The following is a 23057-nucleotide window of genomic DNA, read 5'->3' on the forward strand; positions in this document are numbered from 1 at the left end:
GCAAAATTGGTTTCTTCTACGATTCACATGTTGTGCATAATGCTAATTTTAGATTTTTTTTATGATGAAGTTTCCTGCCAAAATGGGCACCAACCATGTATGTCATTGGTGGGCCCCAAAAAGGCGTGAATGTTGATGGCTCTACCCTAATATTACGGATTACTCATTGATTTTGGATGTTTTAAGTCACGTTTTGCAAATCAAACCATACTCATAATAAAAAAATTATTTTCATAAATTTTGAATCAGTGAAATTTTAAACCTTATAGAAACATGCTCATGTGTCGTACTCAAATTATCCAAAAATTGTTTCTTTTCCCAGTAAATGAATTTTTAAACCTATTATTTCAAATAGTTTGGATTTTTAAAATTATATTTTCAATGAGTCAGGATTTCTTAAAATATTTCTTTGAACTAAATGAATTTTTGAAAATATTTTTCAGTGAGTCTGGTTTTTTAAAACTATTATTTCAATGAGTCAAAACTTTTTTAACTATTTGTTTGCACAAAATGAAATTGTAAAACTCTGATTTTTAAAAATAGTTTTTTCAAACTTTAGATTTTAGAATATTTTTTACACTAAATGAATTTTTAAGAATATTTTTCAGTGAGTTTGGATCTTTAACATATTTTTTCAATGAGTTAGGATTTTTTAAGATATTGCTTTAGGCTAAATGAATTTTTAAAATTATTTTTCTGTGAGTCATGCTTTTAAAAATATTGTTTTGCTTTAAAAATATTTTTTTAGTGATTCAAGTTTTTTTATATACAGCAAAATTGGTTCCCATCTACAGTTCACATGTGCGCAATGCTAATTTTGGATTTTTTTATGATGAGGTTCTCCACCAAAGTGGGTACTCACCATGTTTGTGTAATGTGGTTGGTGAGCCCCGTAAGGGCTTGAATGTCGATGACTCCACCTTACAATAATGGATTACCCATTGATTTTGGATGTTTGAAGTCGTGTTTTGCAAAAAAAATCATACAAATGTATTCAACATATTTTATTTGCTATAAATTGATGAATGGTTTGAATTTTTAATTAAAAAAAATGATTTTATGACTTATGAGCATTGAAATTTATGAAATTTTTGAATCATTGAATTTTGAATCCCTATATAAACATGCTCATGTGTCGTACTCGAATTATCCAAAAGTTAATTCTTTTTTTGGTAAATGATTTTTTAAAACTATTGTTTCAAAGAGTCTAGATTTTCAAAAATACTTTTTCAATGGGCCAAGATTTCTTAAAATATTGCTTTGAACTTTTGAAAATATTTTTTTCAGTGAGTCTATAATTTTAAAAATATTATTTCAATGAGTTAGAATATTTAAAATATTTGTTTGCACAAAATGAATTTATAAAAATACTTTTTCATTGTCTTTATTTTTAAAATTATTTTTTTCAATGAGTCTGGATTTTTTAGAATATTTTTTGCACTGAATGAATTTTTTAAGAATATTTTTTAGTGAGTTTGGATTTTTAAAAATATTTTTTCAATGAGTCAGGATTTTTTAAGATATTTCTTTGCGCTAAATGAATTTTTTAAAATATTTTTCAGTGAGTCAAGATTTTTTAAAATAATGTTTTATTCCAAAATAGTTTTAAATTTTTTAGTGATTCTGGATTTTTTAAAATATTTTTTCAATAAGTCAGGATTTTTCAAAATATATCTTAATGTGAGCATATGACTAAATGAGCTGCTGAGCTCGAACGAGTTTGCAAGCATTAAACGTGCTGAACCGCTCATAAATGGCTCATTAAGAGAAAATACAAACCTAAACGAGCAACCAAGCTCAAACTAGTTTGCGAGTATTAGATGAGCCAAACAACTCGTAAATGGCTCGTTAAGATGATGAGCCTAACTGAGTCAAGCCGAGATAAACATGCATTGTTGGTACTTACTGTTAGGCTCCCTCAAGAAGTAAGAAATACAAAGGGGAGAGCCCCTATTTATAACAACAAAAAGGAGCCTTGGAGGGGCTCCACTCATAGACGTTGGAGCCCCTCCAACGGTCACAAATGTGACCGTTGGAAGGGGCCCAACGTCTATTTGAGTGGGCCCCCAAGGTACCTTTTGGTACTTGAGAAAAAAGAAATAAAAAATAAAAGAAAAATAAAAATAAAATAAATTACAATCACATTCATAAAGTGAATGTGCGTAAAACAGAGGAAAAGACTAAAATACCCCTACGGCTAAACAAAAGGAAAATATATATTTTATATATATAAATAGGAGGATACATATACATATATACCATATATGTATATGTATCATCTTTTATATATATAAAATATGTCTAATTACAACAATTGATGGGTACATTTTAACACCCCCCTCAAGCTTTGCAGGGAAACGAAAAGATTGAAAAAAGGGCAAAACTCCACGAGGCTTCGGCGACTCCAAGAGGCTTCGGCAAGGATGCAATGAAACTTGAAATAGCCTTCCTCCAATTGTCTTCAAATGATGAACCCATTTCCCGAACCATCCAGGGTACTTCCCTTTGTCCTATCTCCAAGATCCTGAGAAAAGAAAACAACAAAGAACAAGTAAACAATATCTTTGCACTTTACTCAAAAAGGAACATTCCTAACAAGGTGCAAAATTTATGCATAATATGATAGTTACTTTAGTATGAAACGAAAAATTTAGAAAACCAAAGTTTCTAAATCATACATTATGTTAAAACAAAATGAGCGGAAGCAAATTATGCAAAAATTGCAAGAATGCATAATGCATTCATAAGGTCCACCATTGGACAAATATAACCCCATAATGGGGAATAACAAAATGATCCACTAAGGGATACCACAAGAAGCCTACGAAGAGGCATAACATACATATGCTTTATTGAATGAGAGCCCAAAAAAAGCCATAAAGAGCATATGCATATACGAATCATAATATGAATTGATACTCAAAGAACTAAAACATGCTTCAAACATGTAGTGAAGTTCCAAAAAAGAGAAACGAAGTCTCCAAGCATACTTTAGGCAAAATAAACCCAAGAGTTCACAAGGTTTTTAAAAACATTTATGAAAGTCACACTTAATAAAAAAAAACATTTTACATATAAGGGTGGCAAAAACCATAAGCACTTAATATATAGATTAAATGCTAAGAAATCAACTTGATATGCATATCAAAAAGATGATTTACTTGAAAAACACAAGTCATGAATGGAATTTTGCAAATTTCAATAATAGTTTATTCATTACAAACAACTTCCTCATTAGTCCTCCAAAACCCATAAATCAAATGTATAAGCTACTAGATCAAGAATATAAAACCAATAAAGGCAAAAGACACACACAAAGGTGTGTAAACAAACCTCTTGTCTACATATAATAATACTTGAAATAAGTGCATCTACGACAAGAGCAAGAGAATACATGCCAACATGGACTAAAAAGTATCTCTTGTCTACGTAAAAATACACTTAAAACCAAGTATGTTCAGCTACTAGAACAAGAGTAATAAGCCAACCATGGGCTAAAACATAATACATCTCTTGTCTACATAAGATGGCACTTGAAATGAGTGAAATAAGCCAACCATGGGCATACATCTAAGCGACTAGAACAAGAACACAAACGCCAACATGGACTAAGATCACACATGATTGTGTGAATCAACGTGTCTTGTCTACATATAAGATCACTCAAGACAAGTGTGTTCAGCTACTAGACCAAGAGAGCAAAAGCCAACAAAGGGCTAAAAACACACGAAGGTGTAATAAAATTCTTGTCTACATATGATGACACTTAGATAATGGGCATAAAAGGAAAGGACTTTTGAGGCAATAAAGCTTGTAATGACAACATATAAATAAAACCTTGAATGAAACAATATTCCTTTTAAAAAAGAATACTCATAACAATAACATTTTGGAATAAATGCATGTAAAAAGTATCTTCAACATGATACTACAATCGATAAAATAATATTCTTGAGAACAAATGTGTGAACATACACACACCAAGAACACTTGTGAAAAAACACAAGAACACAGGTGCACAACAAGCACAACATACGGAATCACAAATGTGCAAGTGCACTCATAAGATTCTTAAACAAATAAAAGGTTGGGCTATAATCCCAAAACACCTTGATTTTAAATATACCTTAAAACATTTAAGGTTTCAAACACCATATGTCCATCACATTTACATAGAGGCATCCATAATATCAATGGCCACAAGAGAAAAAATGAGTGACACACTCATAATTAGAGATCAAATAACAAATCATTTTAGAGTCCCAAGGTGCCCATAACTCACCTCAACAACCATCTATAATATGGAAGGTGGACAATCTAAAATGATACAACACGAGGTGCCCATAACTCACCTCGACAAACATCTCTAATATAACAAAAAATAAGGCCAAATAAATGATGCATTAAATAACATGTGATGGACAAATATAAGTGCCACAAAAGGGCAGTAACCACATAAGGAATCATTTTCCAAATAAAAGTTTTTACCAAGAGGACCGATTAACAAATTAAATCAAAGGTCCAATATAATCCATCAAAACAATTTTGCATAAACACGAATTATGCTTAATCTTCAAAAGAAGTCTTGTACCAAAAAAGACTTATTAAGCAACAAACACAACAACATAAAGAATTCATCAAGACAATCAAGCTTTTAATCAAAGAAATCATAAGAACCGTAATGGTTCAGAAAGAAGGCTTTAACACAATACTCAAGGAAAGAATATTCAAAAAACACTTGAAAATTTATAGATTTGGAATTAAATCCCATACAACAATTTTAAAATATTCTTTGATTGTGATGAGATATGCGGACACATACAAAGTGCTATAAGCACTTACAATGATTTAACAAGAACTCAATATCTAAATTTATTATATTTTTCACAAAAGAAATGTGCATAAAATACAAAAATACACAAAAGTGAGCAAGTATGCACTTTATAAAAAGAGCAATGCTTGAAATTCTCAAATTTTAATTATGTAATTACATGCTTGATAAGTGCAATTGAGGACAAAGAAAACCATATTATGGCCAATGTAGGCATCTTTAAAGATATTATTAAGAGGTTTCGAAACCTTATGAAAAATACAAACCAACAAGTTTATAAGGATGAAAAATGAAATCATTTATACCAAAAAGGATGTAATAGATGAACTATGCACTCTATGTGGGAAATTCCTTTTAAAACAATCTTTCCTAATGGTTTATCATAGATAATTTTTCAAAAAAGAAATATTGAAAAACTTTTTAGGAGTTCTTATAAGTCATCATTAACAAGAACTACTTTAGGATTCAACAAAGATTTTAGATGTGAGAGATTCTCATATAATGATTATATCAAATTTTTCAAAAATGCACTAAAATCCATAATCAAGAGGGGAACTCGAATCAAATTAGGGTTCATATGAGAGTTAAAAAATTTTAAGCAAAGATCATTATTTTAGCAAGAAATCATATATATAATTTTTAAAAGTTAACTTATAGGTCAATCATGAAATATTTATATAAGAACTATAAATCTCACATAATTGAAGGTAATTTTTTAAAAACATAAATTACTATTATATGCGATGAGTAGTTCGAAAAACACGAATTTTATATTTGGACAACAAACGATTTCACCAAATTTAAAAGGAGATATTTTCAAAATATATGAGCACACGAAATGTGAAAAGAAATAATTCAACTATCATGACCATTAAATGAACAAACTATATGCAAGAAACATATTTTCAAATGCATAATACTTTTAAGAAAAGGGATACATACCGAATAACTTCAAAAGCATAATACTTTAGGAAGAGCAATGAATACTTCATCATTTCTTGAGTGACACGCTTTCCGTTGCACCAAAGGACAACCCCATCGTGACCTCGCTCTGATGCCATGTTAGAAAGTGACTTGAAATACATTGGGTTCAATAATGAACCCATATCTATGCACGTGAAGTGCAAATATACCCATTAAAGGGAAACAACATAAGCACATAATGTGCTAACACATAAAACCCATAAAAAGGGAAAAATATGACATAAAGTCATAAGTTGCATATCATTGAAGAATAATGGAGAAGGGGTAAAAACCCCATTACAATGGAGCATAAGCTCCCTCAAGAAGTAAGAAATACAAAGGGGAGAGCCCCTATTTATAACAACAAAAAGGAGCCTTGGAGGGGCTCCACTCATAGACGTTGGAGCCCCTCCAACGGTCACAAATGTGACCGTTGGAAGGGGCCCAACGTCTATTTGAGTGGGCCCCCAAGGTACCTTTTGGTACTTGAGAAAAAAGAAATAAAAAATAAAAGAAAAATAAAAATAAAATAAATTACAATCACATTCATAAAGTGAATGTGCGTAAAACAGAGGAAAAGACTAAAATACCCCTACGGCTAAACAAAAGGAAAATATATATTTTATATATATAAATAGGAGGATACATATACATATATACCATATATGTATATGTATCATCTTTTATATATATAAAATATGTCTAATTACAACAATTGATGGGTACATTTTAACACTTACCTCGGTAAGGTATGTCGAGCCAGCTCGTGATCGGCTCATTAGCTAAATGAGCTGAATACAAACAAGCTTTGGACGAGCCGAACACTCCTTACCAGCCCTAATTGCAACTGGGAGACTAGACAGCAGAGAAGAGATGAATTTGTGCATGGAAGCCTAGGAGTTGGCTATCTTTGGGAAACCAACTACAGGAGAAACTTTCGGATGGCCCATCCCGAAGTTTCCCTCTCCAAAAAACTTCTTAAACCTAAAACCCACATTTTTTTAAAACTTTCAAAATCGGATAGGGTATGAAGCAGGTTCAGGTATATAGTTGGGTCGGGTACATGCCAGTTCAGGTAGGAAGCGGGTTCGGGTACATAATCGGGTCGGTTCTGTTTATAATACGGATAATCATTTGGGTTCAGGTACATAATCAGATCAGGTTTGTTCGGGTCTTCACTCACAGTACCCATGACCCAACCCGTTTTTAGTATGGGTCTATATTTTGAACTGACCCAAACCCACGGGTCCACCAATATCGGGTCAGGTATATTCGGTTTGGGACACTGGGTCGGGTCGGGTATACCCGACCCACTTACACCTCTAATCACATGCTTGCCTCTCTTGAGACTGATCACGGCCTAGGGATGAAATCGGGTCGAATTTGGGTCTGATTTAGTCATCATCGAGTCCAACCTAATCTGATCTGATATCATCAGAATCAGAGTCGAATGAGATTGGACAAAACCGAATCCGGATCTGAGTAGCTTAAAATCTAATATTTACACAGAATTGGGTTCGGATGTAGACTCATATGCAAAACTCAATACCGAATCCAGATCTGATTATTAATCGGATCCAAATTTAGGTACTGAATCTGACTAATCATCGGATCCAAATTTAGCTACTGAATCTGGCTATTCGGATTCAGATTCAGGTTAGATGTCAAATTACATCCAACCCGTTAACATTCCTATCTCGATCTTTTGAGTGCTGACTTCATGGATCTTGAGTCTCGTTGAGAAAACAAGCCAAGGACTCGTAACTTGGCTCGGTGGTAAAGAGCTTGTTCGAACTTGTAAAATAGGCTTGGCAAGTTTAACATGAAAGGTAAGTGTCAGAACGGTTCAGATCGTATAAACTGTTAAAGTAATGATAATTATATGAAAAAATTTCACTTAAAAGCCAAACTTTGGCTTCTAGTTTTAAAAATCATTCTCGCATTTCTGAACTTTGTGCTAGGGGTCTCTGTTTTTCTGAGAACATAAAATTAACCTCCAACATCTTGCAAAATGTGATTCTTTGAGTTTTTTGTATTGTTCTTTGGAATTATAAAATATTTGTATACCTTGAGAAGGATAGGTATTTTAATTGTTTGAAAGCATTATTGTCATTTAATTCAATTTAACTAAGATTAGATTGAATTAATGGTCAATGATTAGAGCAGGTGTTTGTTTGGTAGTTCCTGAAAAACAAAGACCCATATAAAAAAATTCATAAACACGACTTTGTGAGACTAGGGGAAAAAAAGGGACCCCAAAAGGGAAGTTTTCCTAAATATATTTTAGACATTTTTGCATCGTACAACATTACAATATATAATGTAGTGTAGACCAAATTATTTCAGCTAAATACCTCAATCATTTGTTGAGATTGAGGTATTTAGCCTGTAAGCAATAGGTTTAGAGAGAAAATCTTACTGATTTCCGCCTTTAAGACCCTTTTTTTTGTGTAATCCTATTGATTTCAGCTCTAAAACAATTATTTTTGTAAACAAGTCATCTCGATCTTGGCTCGTTTAGTTCAGGCTCATTATGACCACGATCTCAGCTCAACTAGCTACAAGAATGAGCCAAGCTTTGATGGTTCAAGCTCAGCCCATTTTGCTTGTTTACCAGCCCTATAGGGAGGATTGCAAAACTAGCTAAGCTGCTTGTGAAAAGCTCGGTTTGAGTTCCTTTATGTTTGACTTGATTTTCCTTTGTATAATAAATGAGTGGAGCACGAGGTCGTCCTTAGGCTTGTTTAGTTTTAAAAAGGGAAATTTGGTACATCGTGGGTTATTGATTTTTAAAGTTCTTGCAAAACGTGCTTGCAAGTTTCCTTTTTCAGGATCCAAAACCTATTTTTGTTAAACAAATCAGAGTTTATTTTTCTAGGGTTTGATTTTATGTGAAAAAATAAGCCTTTGTACTATATATCACTTCAGGTCACTGTGAGCAAGTGTTAATGATTAGAAGTCAGTATGGGTGCACACAAGTGCAGATCAAAACTTAGTAATCCAGAGAGAGAGAGAGAGAGAGAGAGAGAGAGAGAGAGAGAGAGAGAGAGAGAGAGATGTTAAGTACAAATGTACAAAACACCATACAAACTGACATTTCGACACATTTTAATTTGACCATACAGATAGTTCTATATGCATGGTTTTTGTACGAATTTGTTCTTGGGTTGTCTAATTAAGACACGAGTAAGTCTTTTAAGGCTTTGAAAATCAATAGCTTAGAATTTTCATAAATATTCAAGCTACAAAAAATCATATTTATTCACCGAAAAACATCATCCAAGTGTTGATTCTTAACAAATGGACCATGCCAACCACATTTGTGAAGTCAGATTCACAAAAAAAAAATATCACAAATGCTTTGTACCTATCAATTGTCATAAACACACACCCCATCGACCATATCAATCGATGGATACAGTCCATATTTCAAAACACACCCACATGTCTATTTAGAAAGAAAAGATAGATAGGGATCCAAGTCCCACTAGCTGATTAATCATAAGCTACTCACTATATATCAGGTAAACAGCCCTATTTGTAGATAAATATAAAAGAAAAGGCATTTTTCCAAAACCTTGGAAAAGATATTCCAGATGCATCTTAACCATGAAACTAACTCCGGCCTCTCTTTCACTGTTCTCTCAAAAAGATGAGTTTATATTGGATATTTCCCTTGAAACAGCACTATTTTCTCGAAAAAGATGGTACCTTCGTACTCTCTAACAGCTCCTCTGATTTTCTGATTTTGCGTTCATCTTTTTGTTGATCCGGCTGTATAACATGATCATAGTTTTTTCTAGCGAAGATCATGCATTAGATTAAGAGGTTCTAATGTGTGCAGACATGCTTCAAGTCAATCTAAAAATATGGGAACAATCTGTCAGAGACACCATTCTGGCTGTGTCACTGACGACACGAGCTACAGCTAACACGATCAGACACACTGACATGGACACCAACACATATGAATATTATTCTAAGATTTTAAATATTGCTCATACGTATTAATATTATCTCAATAAAAACACATTTTTAAATTTTGTTTGATATCAAAAAAGTTTACTATTGATTAAAAAATTTAAAAATTCTGTGTCTTGGTCTTGGAGCCCACAAAAGTGGACTCAAGCTGATCATCCTGACTGATGATGCCAGCATGAGAGTCCGTTTAAAAAAACAACAAAAAACAAAACAAAACAAAACAAAACAAAAGAATTCAAACACAACATAAAGCGAAAAACAGACAAATTCATCCAGAATATCACAAAAGAAATCATAAAAAACCTTTTGGCAAATAAAAAAGAAAGGAATTCCAGTAAAAGCATAGCTTTAACCACACAACACAGGATTTATTAAAAAACCCGAAAAAGGTGAAAATTGTGAATCTTAACCAGCCAATTACATTCTGAATCAGATAAGAGTTAAACAACAATAGCAGTTGAAATTTTTACCCGGTATCAATTTTATAAGGAACTGTACTTTTCACAGTTAATATGAAGAGAATCAATGCTTACACATGCATCATGTGGCTCTACAGCCAACATCACACGCCTTGAGAATCTTGGCTCCTTTCTGGCTGCTGTTCTTCATTGTATTAGGAAAGCAGCTATAAGAATTAACCATTATTTTCTGAAATCAAATGCTTGGGCTTGCGCCAAACAAGCTTCCTCCAACCTTAAGAACCATGGCAGTGTCTCGCAGGCACCCCCAAGTCCGGATGTGGCTTGGTGCACCCATATTGAATATTATATAAGAAGAAATTGAAGGGGTAAAGTGAAACCAATGCAGCTCAGATCATGGACACCCTTCCATGGATCTGTTCTGTGAGGATCTTGAACTTGGAGTAACCCTTAAACAGCAGTAACAGCTCATCCACAGGTTATTTCACAGAAAGCTGTTGGATGAAGGAGAAGGTGCAGTTTCTCCACAGCTGAATCTATTCGTGCTTGATCCTGCAACAATACAAATGTTCAGAAAGACATTGATATATTTTTCTCTGCAATATAGTCCAGATATTTTATTTTCTCATCTCGAAACTTAATGTCTTCCATTTCAGATAGATTGGCATAGATCTTCACGTTTTGGAACCCAGTGCAGTGTCCCAGAATTCCTGGAGAAAATATGCAAAATTTTTCCATACCAATAAGACGAGACCCTTCCTGGTTTTTTCACTTTGTGGGTTTTACAGCACCTTTAACCCACATTACTAGCATGCCATGCTTTGGAAGAGAATGTGCTTCAATAAGACAAAAAAATGAGTTTCTTAATGAAACAGATGAACAAATAAATTAGTATAATGTCAGAAAATGGGGCTAAACAATTATTCTTCCATGTATTACTTTAGCGAATCTCCTTTTGTTAAGGAAATGCGAGCCATATCACATTTTTATGTATTAATGTAGTTATGTTTCTATATTGTCCAATGTTTGCATATTAAATAGGGTCATGTGTCTAGCAACACAATATGACATTGACATGCTATGAATAGCAAGGCAATATGACATGTGACATGCTACAAAATGCACTTTACACTGCATTTTTTTTATCGTTTTGGTTCCTAAATAATTTTGACTTTAAGCTTAGTTATAAATTTATACTTGAAAAAAATTTAATATTATCTAATCATAAATATAATTCATATATGAAAATATTAAATGAAACAAATATGTACCAAGTCCTAATTTCATCAAAAATCTACCATTCTGTTCTATCCGTACTATATCCACCTCCATATGATTTTTCATTATCATTTTGGCTAACATACACTGTGACAGTGTGACCAGGTTGAGCCCCCAAGTGGAGGGCCCATGTAGCCTGGCCCAACTAAAACTTGTGAAGCCAGTTAACAAACCTGAAGAGAAGCTAGGGTTCATAACCATGAAAGCACAATCCTTTTATTTCATGGATGAACAACTTACATGATACAAGAGAGAGAGACCCTTTTATCTCTAGAAGAGCTCTTATTAAGGAATGACAAAAATGCCCCTAGTAAGTAAACACATTACAATATTACATAAGGGCAATAAAGTAAACTGTACATAAGCTTTTAACTAAGAAACAAAAGAAACACAAACACTTCTATTTTAACACTCCTCAAAACTCTAAGTACTAGTAATTAGAGTTTGAAAGTAGTAAGTGCATGTGGTTGTTTGCCAATAGAAGTGACTCCAAGCTTAAAAAGGAGGAAAAGAAAGCTCAAGAATGTGAGAGGCTTAGTGAAAAAGTCTGCCAATTGATCTTCAGATCGAAGATAATGCACGACAATGGTAACATGATCACACTCCTCACGGGCATAGTGGTAGTCGGAACAAATGTGCTTGGACAAGTCACTGAAATCTGTGCTCTTAGCAATTTGAATGACACTCATATTATCGCAATAAACAGTAGGAACAGACTCAACTATACCCATGTCAACTAACGACCATCTCATCCAGGCAATATCAGAGGTAAGATGAGAGAGAGCTCTATACTTTGCTTCTGCAGTGGACTTGGCAACACATTCTTGCTTCTTAGTCTTCCAAGCAACAAGGGAGTCCTCTATAAAAATACACAACCCAGTGGTTGAGCGAGAGTCTCCAAGGTCCCCTGCCCAGTCAGCATCACATAAGCCACAAAGCTCAAGAGACAAGGTGGTGGAGAAGAGAATGGAGAGATGCAAGCTATCACGAATGTACCATAGAATCTTAGTCACAGCAGCCATGTAAGATGTACAGGGAGCACTCATGAATTGGCATACCTTGTGCACAACATGCATAATGTCAAGATGAGTGATAGTCAAATAGAGAAGACTCCCCACAATGCGCCTGTGAACAGTAGGATCATCCAGTGGTTGTCCATCTGAAGCCCGAAGCTTAGCATTCAATTCCATGGGAGTAGTAACCTTTCGAGAGGAATCAACTAACTCTGCTCGAGAAATAAGGTCTGCAGCATACTTGTGCTGAGACGAGAATCCCATGACAAGAATAGGCAACTTCCAATCCTAGGAAGTACCTCAACTGCCCCAAGTCTTTTATCTCAAAATGAAGACCCAATTTTGCCTTAGTAGATCTAATCATCTCATTATCATCCCTCGTGACAATCATGTCATCAACATACAACAACAAGGGTAATTCCCTTTGAAGAAGAACATACAAATAGGGCAGGATAATGTGAGCTCTTGCGAAAACCGAGGGATACAAGTATGGAGCTGAATTTGGCAAACCACTCCCGAGGTGCTTGCTTTAGCCCATACAAGGCTCTGCGCAACAAACACACTCTCCTATCAGAATCCAAGAGACTTAGAGGAAGCTGCATGTAGACTTCCTCCTTCAAATCTCCATTGAAGAAAACATTTTTAACGTCAAGTTGTGAGTCTTGTGACAGGGTCCACCCTTTCACTGCAGAGATAGCAAGGTCCTAAGAGTAGTCATACGAGCAACAGGAGTATAGGTCTCAGCATAGTCAATCCCAAACTGCTGAGCATAGCCCTTTGCAACCAATTTGGCCTTGTATCTTTCAACCTGACCATAAACTCTAGAATTGATTCTGTACACCCAGCTGCACCCAATGGCCCTTTTTGCTTTTGGTAAGTGCACCAAATCTCATGCATGCATCCTGTCCATAGCACCCAACTCCTCAGCCATAGCCTTTTGCCAGTCAGGAGATTCAGCAGCCTCCTCGTAGGAAGAAGTCTCTACATATGACAACAAGGAATCCTTGATGCTCAACAGAGAAAGCATCATATGAAACAAAGTGAGTAGGAGGGCAAGGAGTATAGGAACTAGGACGAACATGAGGTGGTGCAGTCTCATAAGCAGATTCAGAATCTGGCACATCACTAGGCATATCAGTACCTCTTGATTCCACTTGATTAGAGAAAGCAACATGAACTCCTCTGGTGCGATGAACATAAGTCTGAATAGGATTTTGGAAAGTAAGAGTCTCAGTAACTGTTTCTTTCTTAATAGGAGTATCCTCACAAAAACCATCCACGAAGGACAAAGATGTAAGTTCTCTATCAGAAGTATTCTCAGTAGAGAAGTAGGGAATATGCTCAGAGAAGACAACATGCCTAGAGACATACATCCTATTTCCCTTCACATCAAAACATCGATATCCCTTTTGGCCTGTAGGATATCCAATGAGGCAACACTTGACAGCACGGGGAGACAACTTATCATGCCCCTACTTGGGCAATAAAACATAACATGTGCATCCAAACACACGAAGCACTTCATAGTTTGGTTTCTCACCAAACACTATAAGAGGGGGATTGTCCCATCAGAAGTTGAGTGGGAGTCGTATTAATGATGAGAGTAGCGATGTTAACTGCTCCCCACCATTGTCTAGGAACATGAGCATGAAACATAATGGCTCTTGTAGTTTCCAAGAGGTGTCTGTTCAGCAACTCCATTTTGTTGAGGAGTATGAGAACAGGTTCTTTGGTGAAGAATCCCCTTTTTAGTCAATATTGATTGAAACTGAGCACTCATGTATTCTCCTCATGAATCATAACGTAAGATCCTCACCCTAGCAGAGAACGGAGTTCCAATAAGAGTAATGAAAACAGAAAAGATATTAACAAGCTCACTTCTTTTGTTCAAAAAATATATCCACGCATATCAGGAGAAATCATCAACGAAGGTTACAAAATAGGAAGCCCCCCTTTACTCAACACAGGTGAGGGCCCCCAAACATCAAAGTGGACAATCTCAAACATACTAGAAGACTGACTACTACCACTAAAAGGAAGAGCATGACTCATTGCCAACTTACAATTCTCATAATCTTTTACCTGACTGATACTATGTGGAGATCTCTTTAATTCTCCAGACAAAAACATGTGTTGCAATCTCTGGCAGGAAAGATGACCTAGCAATCCAAAATGGCAGCACTGCATTGAGGAGAAATCTGATCACTTTGACTCATGTCCAGCCAATCAAGGTAGTATAGATGATTGTGCCTAGTGCCATGTCCAATCCTCCTTCCTGACTGTCGATCTTGAACATAACATTTAGAAGGGGAAAACACATCATCACAATTATGCTTAGTGATCTGACTCACAGAAATAAGATTCATGGAAAGAGAAGGAACTAAATGAACATCAGATATAGTGAGACTTCTTGATACAGTGGAGGGAACAACAAGATCTCCAACCTTTGACCCAGAGTAGTGACACCATTAGCATTACAGGACTGACTCAAATGAGATCGACAATTAGAAAGAATAGACTCATTTTCCGCCATGTGACACGATGCATCTGAGTCTATGAGCCATCTTTGAGAGATACATAGTACCTGAGGAGGAAGGAACATAGGAGGAAAGTTCAGGTGCACCATCAGAATGAGTGAGCAAGCTGGAGAACTGTTGTTGGATCAACTCCAACACACGGACTCTGAAAGAGGAGTAGAGACACTGGCAGATGCACTGGCTGAAGTGCTGGATGTAGTAGGCAAGGGCAAGATAGGATCAGATGCAGTCACTGGTCCAGTAATGTTCTGAGCAAGGCGCCTCCCCCACACATCCTCTATCATACTGCACTGCTCTCTTCTTCAATTCAGGACAAAAGGCCCTTGTGTGACCCTTTACCCCACACTCATAGCATGTGATCTAACTGTTAAATTATGTATCAACATTGTAATCTCGTGTATGTGTGTATATATATATATATATATAGAGAGAGAGAGAGAGAGAGAGAGAGAGACATATGTACTATGTATATATGTATATGTATCTCTCTCTCTATATATATATATAAATATATTTATATATTTCTTTTTGTCTCATTGTTCACCCGAAAAGGGTATTTCTGTAAATCCCTATTTTATGCATATTCCATTTTGGAATATGATTGTAACTTTTTAAATTCTTTTATTTTTCCTTTTTTCTTTTTCTTTCTTTTATTTTTATCTTTTTTGTAATTTGTGCCACATAGGGAGGCTCCCCAAAGAGTTGTTGGGGAGCCTCAACGGTCACATATGTGACCGTTGGGGGCTCCCAACGACTCTCTTGGGAACCCCCTATGTGGCTCCTTTGTATGGTTATAAATAGGGGCTTCACCCCCTTGTATTCTTATGGCTTTGAGTCAAAGCCCAAGTTTCTAATGAAGTTCAAATATTTATTTTTATGCCTTTAGTGCATTTGTGAGGGTTTGGTGATTTTGTGATTTTATGCACAAGTGTTGTAAGTGTTCTTATTGTGCATGTATGCTATTCTTTATCAAGAATATTGAAGTCTTGATCATAGTATCTTGTTGAAGATACTTTCACATGGTATCAAAGCCTCGTTTGAAGAAGGATCGTGCGTTTCTTCATTTTTGAGTGCCTCGAAAAACGTGCCTTCAAGCTATTGATTTTTTGGGATGAATCATCTTCTTCGGGCAATATTTTAGAAGCCTCCCTTATCAAGAAAGACTTGAATAACTCTTGAGGTACATATTGTTTTTCATCATCTCTCCTCTCCAATGGGTGGAAAGGACTCACATTTTTCTCCTGGGTTCAAACTCAATGGGTACAACTATCATGTTTAGGCCGGAAACATGGAAACTCACATCAAAGAAAAAGGGTTTTGGGGCTATGTCCAAGGCTCGATTCCCGAACAAGAACCCAAGATAACCTTTCTAGAAAAAGGAGAGATAAAAATTCTTAAAGGTGATGAAAAAACCAAGGCTCTTGAAGAATATACGAAAAAGCATGAAGAATAGGAAATGAGGAATTTTAAAACCCTCTCTTGGCTTTTTTCATCCGTAGAAACGAGAATTAATGCTAATATCATCAAGTTCAAAAAGGTTTCTCAAGCATGGGAATATCTTGAGAAGATGTACACCTCTAGGGACTTGTCCCATAAGTACTATCTCCAAAAAAGGGTGCTAACGCTTCAAGAAGGGGAGATGACTATAACAGAGTACTTTGTCGAGCTCTCTTCTATTTGGGACAAGCTTGCTATGCTCGAACCTAAGTGGAGTGGAGAAGCCATAGAGCTTCGCCATAAACAATTGGAAGAAAATAGATTTTTCAACTTTTTGAATGGGCTTAGGCCCGAATTTGAACAAATCCGATCTTCCCTTTTATCCGCCTTCACTTCCCCCTCTCTTGAAGATGTAATTACTAAACTTAGTGGGGAAGAGACTCGGATGAGTATAAGTAAGAACAACCCAAGTGTTCTTGCTACACCTTCCAACAATGAAGAAAATGAAGGTGTTAATGACGTCTTAAGACTGAAGAGCAATTTAAGGACCTACAAGCCCCCTCACTTCAAGAATCAAAACTCAAGTGGACAAGGAGCAAAGAGGGACTATAGCAAGCTTACATGTCACTTTTGTAAAGAGCCGAGGCACATTAAACCTATTTGCCCAAAATGAAAGAAATTTCTTTCAACGGCTATGATATCTCAACCGGAGGAATGGCCATCATCGTCAAATGGGTCTCTTTCTCTTCAACAAATCGTAGAAGCTTTACAACCTATTCTCAAAGGAGGCATTTCCAGAGCCGGTATGTCTACTTCCTCACCTCCCGGTATGACATCTTGGCTTCTAGATTTCGGTGCATCTTTTCACATGACTCCAAGTGCTTGTTCTCTTTCCGAGTTTTCTAAAAGTTTTCTTCCATCTTTTGTCTCAACGACGGATGGAACACCTCTTGAAATTAAAGGAATAGGTAATTTTGAAAAACAAGATTTCTTTATTCCAAAAATTTGTCTTATACCAAAACTAAATTTAAATTTACTTTCGGTCTCTCAACTCTCGGACCATGGTTACGATATAAAATTCTCTTCTAACAAATGTTGGATACAGGATCACCGGTCCGAGAGGTTGATTGGTGAAGGCTCTAGGAGAGGAGACCTCTACTATGTTGATTTTATTCAAGTTCCCAAGAATCAATTTTGTAATGTTGCTCAAAACAAAGATATTCATGTATGACATAAGAGACTGGGACATCCCAACATTGTTAAAATCTCTCATTTGCCTTTTATTAAACATCTGTGTAAAGAGGATTTTTTATGTAATGAATATATTCTTGGGAAAATGAAAAGTATACCTTTTTCACAAAGATCCATGTTTACGACAAAACCCTTTGAAATTGTTTATTCCGATGTATGGGGTCCGGCTCCTGTGATATCTAAAGGAGGATTCTCGTACTATGTGATTTTTGTGGATGATTACACTAGATTTTGTTGGATATATTTTCTTAAACATAAACATGAAGTGTTTTCAACATTTAAAACTTTTTATATGATGGTTTTAAATCAATTTAATGAAAGTTTAAAAATTCTTAGATCCGACTTTGCTGGCGAATCTTTCAAACAAATTCAAGAGTTATCTTGAAAGTTATGGTATCCTCCATCAAAAATCCTGTCCTAAAACCCCACAACAAAACGGGTTAGCTGAACGAAAGTATAGGCATATCATTAAAACAACTAGAACCTTGCTCATTTCGCAAAATATTCCAAAGAAACTCTAAGCTGAGGCAACTCTTGCATCGGTCTATTTCATAAATAGACTTCTATAAAAAAAATTGAACAGGATTTTCCCATTTGAAAAATTGTATGAGAAAGAACCTGATTATAACAGGTTAAGGGTTTTTGGATGTAAATGTTTTGTTCTTACTAATAAAAACGACAAACTTTCCCCAAAGGCCATTCCTTGTGCCTTTCTTGGTTATTCCGAAACCCAAAAGGGTTTTCGATGTTATGATGTTAAAAATGACAAATTATATGTTTCCAGAAATATAAGTTTTTTGGAAAATCTTAGTGGTTTCAAAAACCTTGAATCTAATGATGAAAACGTAGATTATTCTTTTTTATTTGATCTGTTAACTGAAAGTGATGATACTGAAAAAGGTGAACAATGTTTCGGGTCTGGATCCTGTACCAGACCCGAGTTCATTCATGTATAAGTCCTCTGTATTTTTACTTGTATTTCTACTTTTGCTCCGGGTTCGGATATTACACCAGACCCGACCCACAATGTAAACTTAAGCATATTAATACAACCATTAGGTCACGATTTCACTAAGAAAATCGTGACAGCCGCAATCGCCACTTTTGGTTCTTCTCTCTCTCTATCTCACTCTTATCTCTTTGTCAATACAGGTACAAATGAAAAACTTTCATGGTTTCAGAGCGTAGATCCTCTAAAGGCTGAAAAAGAATTCCGACAGAGTCGACGATATGAAATCCAAGGTTTTTCGTTCCTCTCTTACTGTAACGCCCCGAAATCTTAACCCAAATTTTGAGATTTTTTTTTTCAATACAGCAGAAACAAGTCATACCGTAGGACTAAGCATTCTAGAACATTACAGATGGAGCAAGACCAAAACATTCTTTTCATTCCAATATCAATGAAAATTAAGATCGGAACAGTAAATCCAAAAATCCCGATCGAAGCCTCATCCCGCAGTCGTTCCTAAATCCAACTCTTCACCTGAAAATTTATAGGAATTAGACTACAACTGTCTAAGTAGGAATTACTGTAATTTTTTTTGCAGGTGTATTATGTGTCAAGTATAGGGTGTGGGTGCGTGATTTTCAACCTATACAAGAATAAGTAAAGAACTATGCTACAACAGTCAACAATTTATGAGAAGCAATCTGACAAGTATCATCAAAAGCAATCATTTAAATATCCCATAATCACAGATACAAATTCATACAATGATTCAAAGAAATGCAATTATGATAATTCATAATTCAGGTACGCATTCATACCACAAGGTACATCCATTATGCATAAAGAAACATTAAACCATACCATGATGCATCATTTTAGTACAACAAGACATTTAACATACATTGACAATTAAACATCATGTATCCACCAAACATATAACAATTAAAGAAACAGATAACATATGCATGTTCTAATGTATAATAGGAAAATGCATAATTATGTGAAATGCATGATTTCTTTTGTTATCTTTCATTTAAGTTCCATCTTTCCATATGCATGCCCTATTAAATGCATGCAGCTTTAAGTTCCTCTTTTTAATTACCGTTGTCTGCAGATACACCAAACGGGTACAAACCCCGAGGTCAAGTAGGGTTCCCGGAGTAGCTTAACACACAATTTGTATTTTATTAACGGGTTTCAAACTTAGCCCTCGATCGATATCAGGAAACAACACCATCCATCGGAACCTTGGAAAACAACATCCAAAGTCGGGGACACCAATGAAAACAGCATCCACTGGCGCCACTTTCTTGGTATACCAAAACAGACTCACAGTTGTGACTAACATATCACTCCCGGGTAAAGTGGCAAACTCTCCCTAAAACTGTGGCCAAGAGAAAGAACCTCAATATCGGGTTCAGGGGACAAATTTACAGCACACGGAGTTTTTTTATCCTCACAGTCTCCCCAAGACCAGATCTCTAAGATTCTCATACTCCAGATGAGATATCCCAGATCGTATATTACACTGTTCTTAATTATTATCTTTTTATTAAGAGCCAATTATTGAATTTTGCAGTTCCATATGCAAAAACAAGGCAAAAGCTCGCATCAACCCCTGCGAGAACCATTACGAGACTCCAGCCCGTGGAAACACATCGAACAGTGCAATATAGAACAATAATATAAAATATGATTTTTGCGATGCATTCAACCAATTAAAGAAAAAGCAAACCCAAGCTTAAGGCTCTCCAGGCCTTTGATGATTCATTTAGACCATCGATGCATCGTATGCAAAAATCATAACTTGCAATGTATGCAATAATACCAACATGATTCCAAATACACATTCATTCATACCAATTTAATAATGTGCATGAGCTACCACAATCATATGCATGTGTTCACCATCTATGTGCAAGTGCTTTCATGAAATCACCTAACACACATGCATTCATCCAAGATTTCATAAACACATAAGGACATTTATGCAAGATTGTACACGCCAATACCATCGATGCCATGTACGCACTCGTACCAAGCCAACTTTGCGGAAATCAAATATCTCACATGTTACAAACTATAAAGCATGCTAACACGTGTCATTAAATATTCAAAACTCAACTTTACATTCAAAAACTCAACTTTACGTACATAATAACAAATAGAGTTATCAACACAAATTTGTCAACATTGAATAATTTATGTATGCCCTGCACATGCTTAGACATTGCCCTGTGCCAAAAACCCAAAGCTTCTCAACATACACTGTGATCTGAGTATTAACCTGTGTAGTTTAGGTGATGCAATTAAACATATATGAAAAGCAACCCAGCACATGTCGATTCCATGATCTTAACAACAATTGCGTAAGCATATCATTGCATATTCCCATCATGTGCACACGTACTTGTAAATGCATGTTTTTTATTGAAATAAACGTCAAATGCACATATTCTTTCAAATGTGTGTAACTATCAAGGCCCTGGCTCGGTTTGGAAATGTCATCTGCCCATCAACACAAATTTCTATCAAGCTCCACCTGATTAACAACTCAAAATTTTATTAAGTGCATGTCTATCTTCTGCATAATTTGGTCAAGTACAAACAACATGCAAATACTGATTCTTAACACATATATTTATATATATTTACAAACGTATTTAAAGTACGAAGGTCTCTCTTCATCAAGAGATTCACATCCAGCCGACACCAGTCAGCTGGGTCGGGTCTGGCAAACAGGCCGGATAACTGAGCCAGCCCAGCCGACCCCGTCGGCTGGGGCCTGACAGTACCTGCACTGGCCCAGCCCAGCCTGTATGTGCTGTCGAGGCTGGACAGTTACCCACTCATTAATGTATATATATATATATATATATATATATATATATATATATATTATAGAAACAATTACACAGTCATATTTCTGATAGGAAGCATGATTATTGAGCAAGTATGCAGCTAAAACATTCAACAATTTAGAAACAGTTACACACCTACACAGGAGAAAATTTTACATATATAAATTAAGAAAAACCTGTGAAAGAATTTTAAATCAACATACATGCACACCATGTATCTTGGTGTGGTTACTTATCTCCATGTTTTTCTCTACTAAACCATCCAGCTCATACCCAGCCGAACACCCGACTGGGTCTAACAGCATGACACTGTAAGTGTTAGAATACAGTTTGCATATGCGTATGGATCTGGATCCAGATCCATATGCGTATTATAAGAAACACATGTTAAATAGGATCTCATTAATGGCATTCTTGTAAAATGTATATATTTTTACTTTATAATGTTTAGGGCTCAGGAGGTCGTGTATTGCAGTGTCGACCCAAGCCATTTGTGAATCTCTCTCTCTCTCTCTCTCCCCTTATCTCCAAAAAATAAATCTGATATGGTATCAGAGCTCAGGTTAATCCTGTGCGTGAAGAAGTTCTGACAGATCGTGGTTCTTCATCGTGGTTCTATCGTGAACAACAACCCCAGTGTGATCATCTTCAGATCGTGGTTCTATCGTGAACAACAAACCCAGCGTGATCGTCTTCAGATCGTGGTTTTATCGTGGTTCTTCTTCGTGAACAACAAGCCCAGCGTGATCATCTTCAGATCGTGGTTCTATCGTGAACAGCAACCCAGCGTGAGATCGTGGTTCTTCAGCTTTCAACTTCTTCAGCAAGCTCAGCGTAAACAACAACCCTAGCGTGACATCTTCTCTTAATCTGAAAAACCCAACGTGACATCTTCTCTTAATCTGAAATTTCATCTTCCAAGCTCAGCGTAAACAGCAACCCTAACGTGACATCTTCTCTTAATCTGAAAAACCCAGCGTGACATCTTCTATTAATCTGAAATTTCATCTTTTCCTCAATCTCAACGACTGTTTTATTGTTGTTTTAGTGTTCATCTTTCCCTCAACCTCAACAACTGTTTTATTGTTGTTTTAGTGTTCATTCATCTTGTTTGCTTATTCATCGTTTCACTGCTATGGACTTCTCTTTGTCATCTGGCCCCTCTTCAAATTTCTTGAGTCAGCTCGTTACCGAAAAACTTACTCATTCTAATTTTGGAAGAGGCAAATCCTTCCTTTTATACGGAGTGAGGATCTCGATGAACATTTGGGTGGTTTAGTTCCTATACCACCACGGCTTATTTTGCAGGAAACCAAAGATGAGAAAGGTGACACAATTACCATTTCTATTAAGAATCCAGAGTATACAGCTTGGAGGAAGCGGGATCAGTCTTTGGTTGCTTATATTACGTTAACACTCTCTCAAGAAGTGTTGGTTACTCTTTCAGATGATTGCACTGCGGCAGATCTGTGGAGTAAGTTGTCTCAGACATACTCTCAGATATCAGAAGCCCGAGTTATGTACTTAAAACATGAAT

At 35.8% G+C, this 23057-nt stretch overlaps 1 protein-coding gene across 3 annotated transcripts in view; it reads right to left on the minus strand.

Annotated features, from left to right (window-relative positions):
• Nucleotides 1–10171: 10171 nt before the first annotated feature.
• Nucleotides 10172–23057, minus strand: part of LOC149835910 (bifunctional cytosolic FAD synthase/FAD diphosphatase-like) — a 103985-nt gene continuing 91099 nt past the window's right edge. For all 3 annotated transcript variants that reach the window (XM_090008846.1, XM_090008847.1, XM_090008845.1), the window contains one exon: nt 10172–10746. In XM_090008846.1, the coding sequence (XP_089864972.1) occupies nt 10663–10746 (84 nt within the window). In that variant the 3' untranslated portion in view covers nt 10172–10662. The remainder of the gene's footprint in view (nt 10747–23057) is intronic.

This window comes from Nuphar pumila, chromosome 6, assembly GCF_984573655.1.
Source record: "Nuphar pumila chromosome 6, dmNupPumi1.hap1.1, whole genome shotgun sequence".
Lineage (NCBI taxonomy): Eukaryota > Viridiplantae > Streptophyta > Magnoliopsida > Nymphaeales > Nymphaeaceae > Nuphar > Nuphar pumila.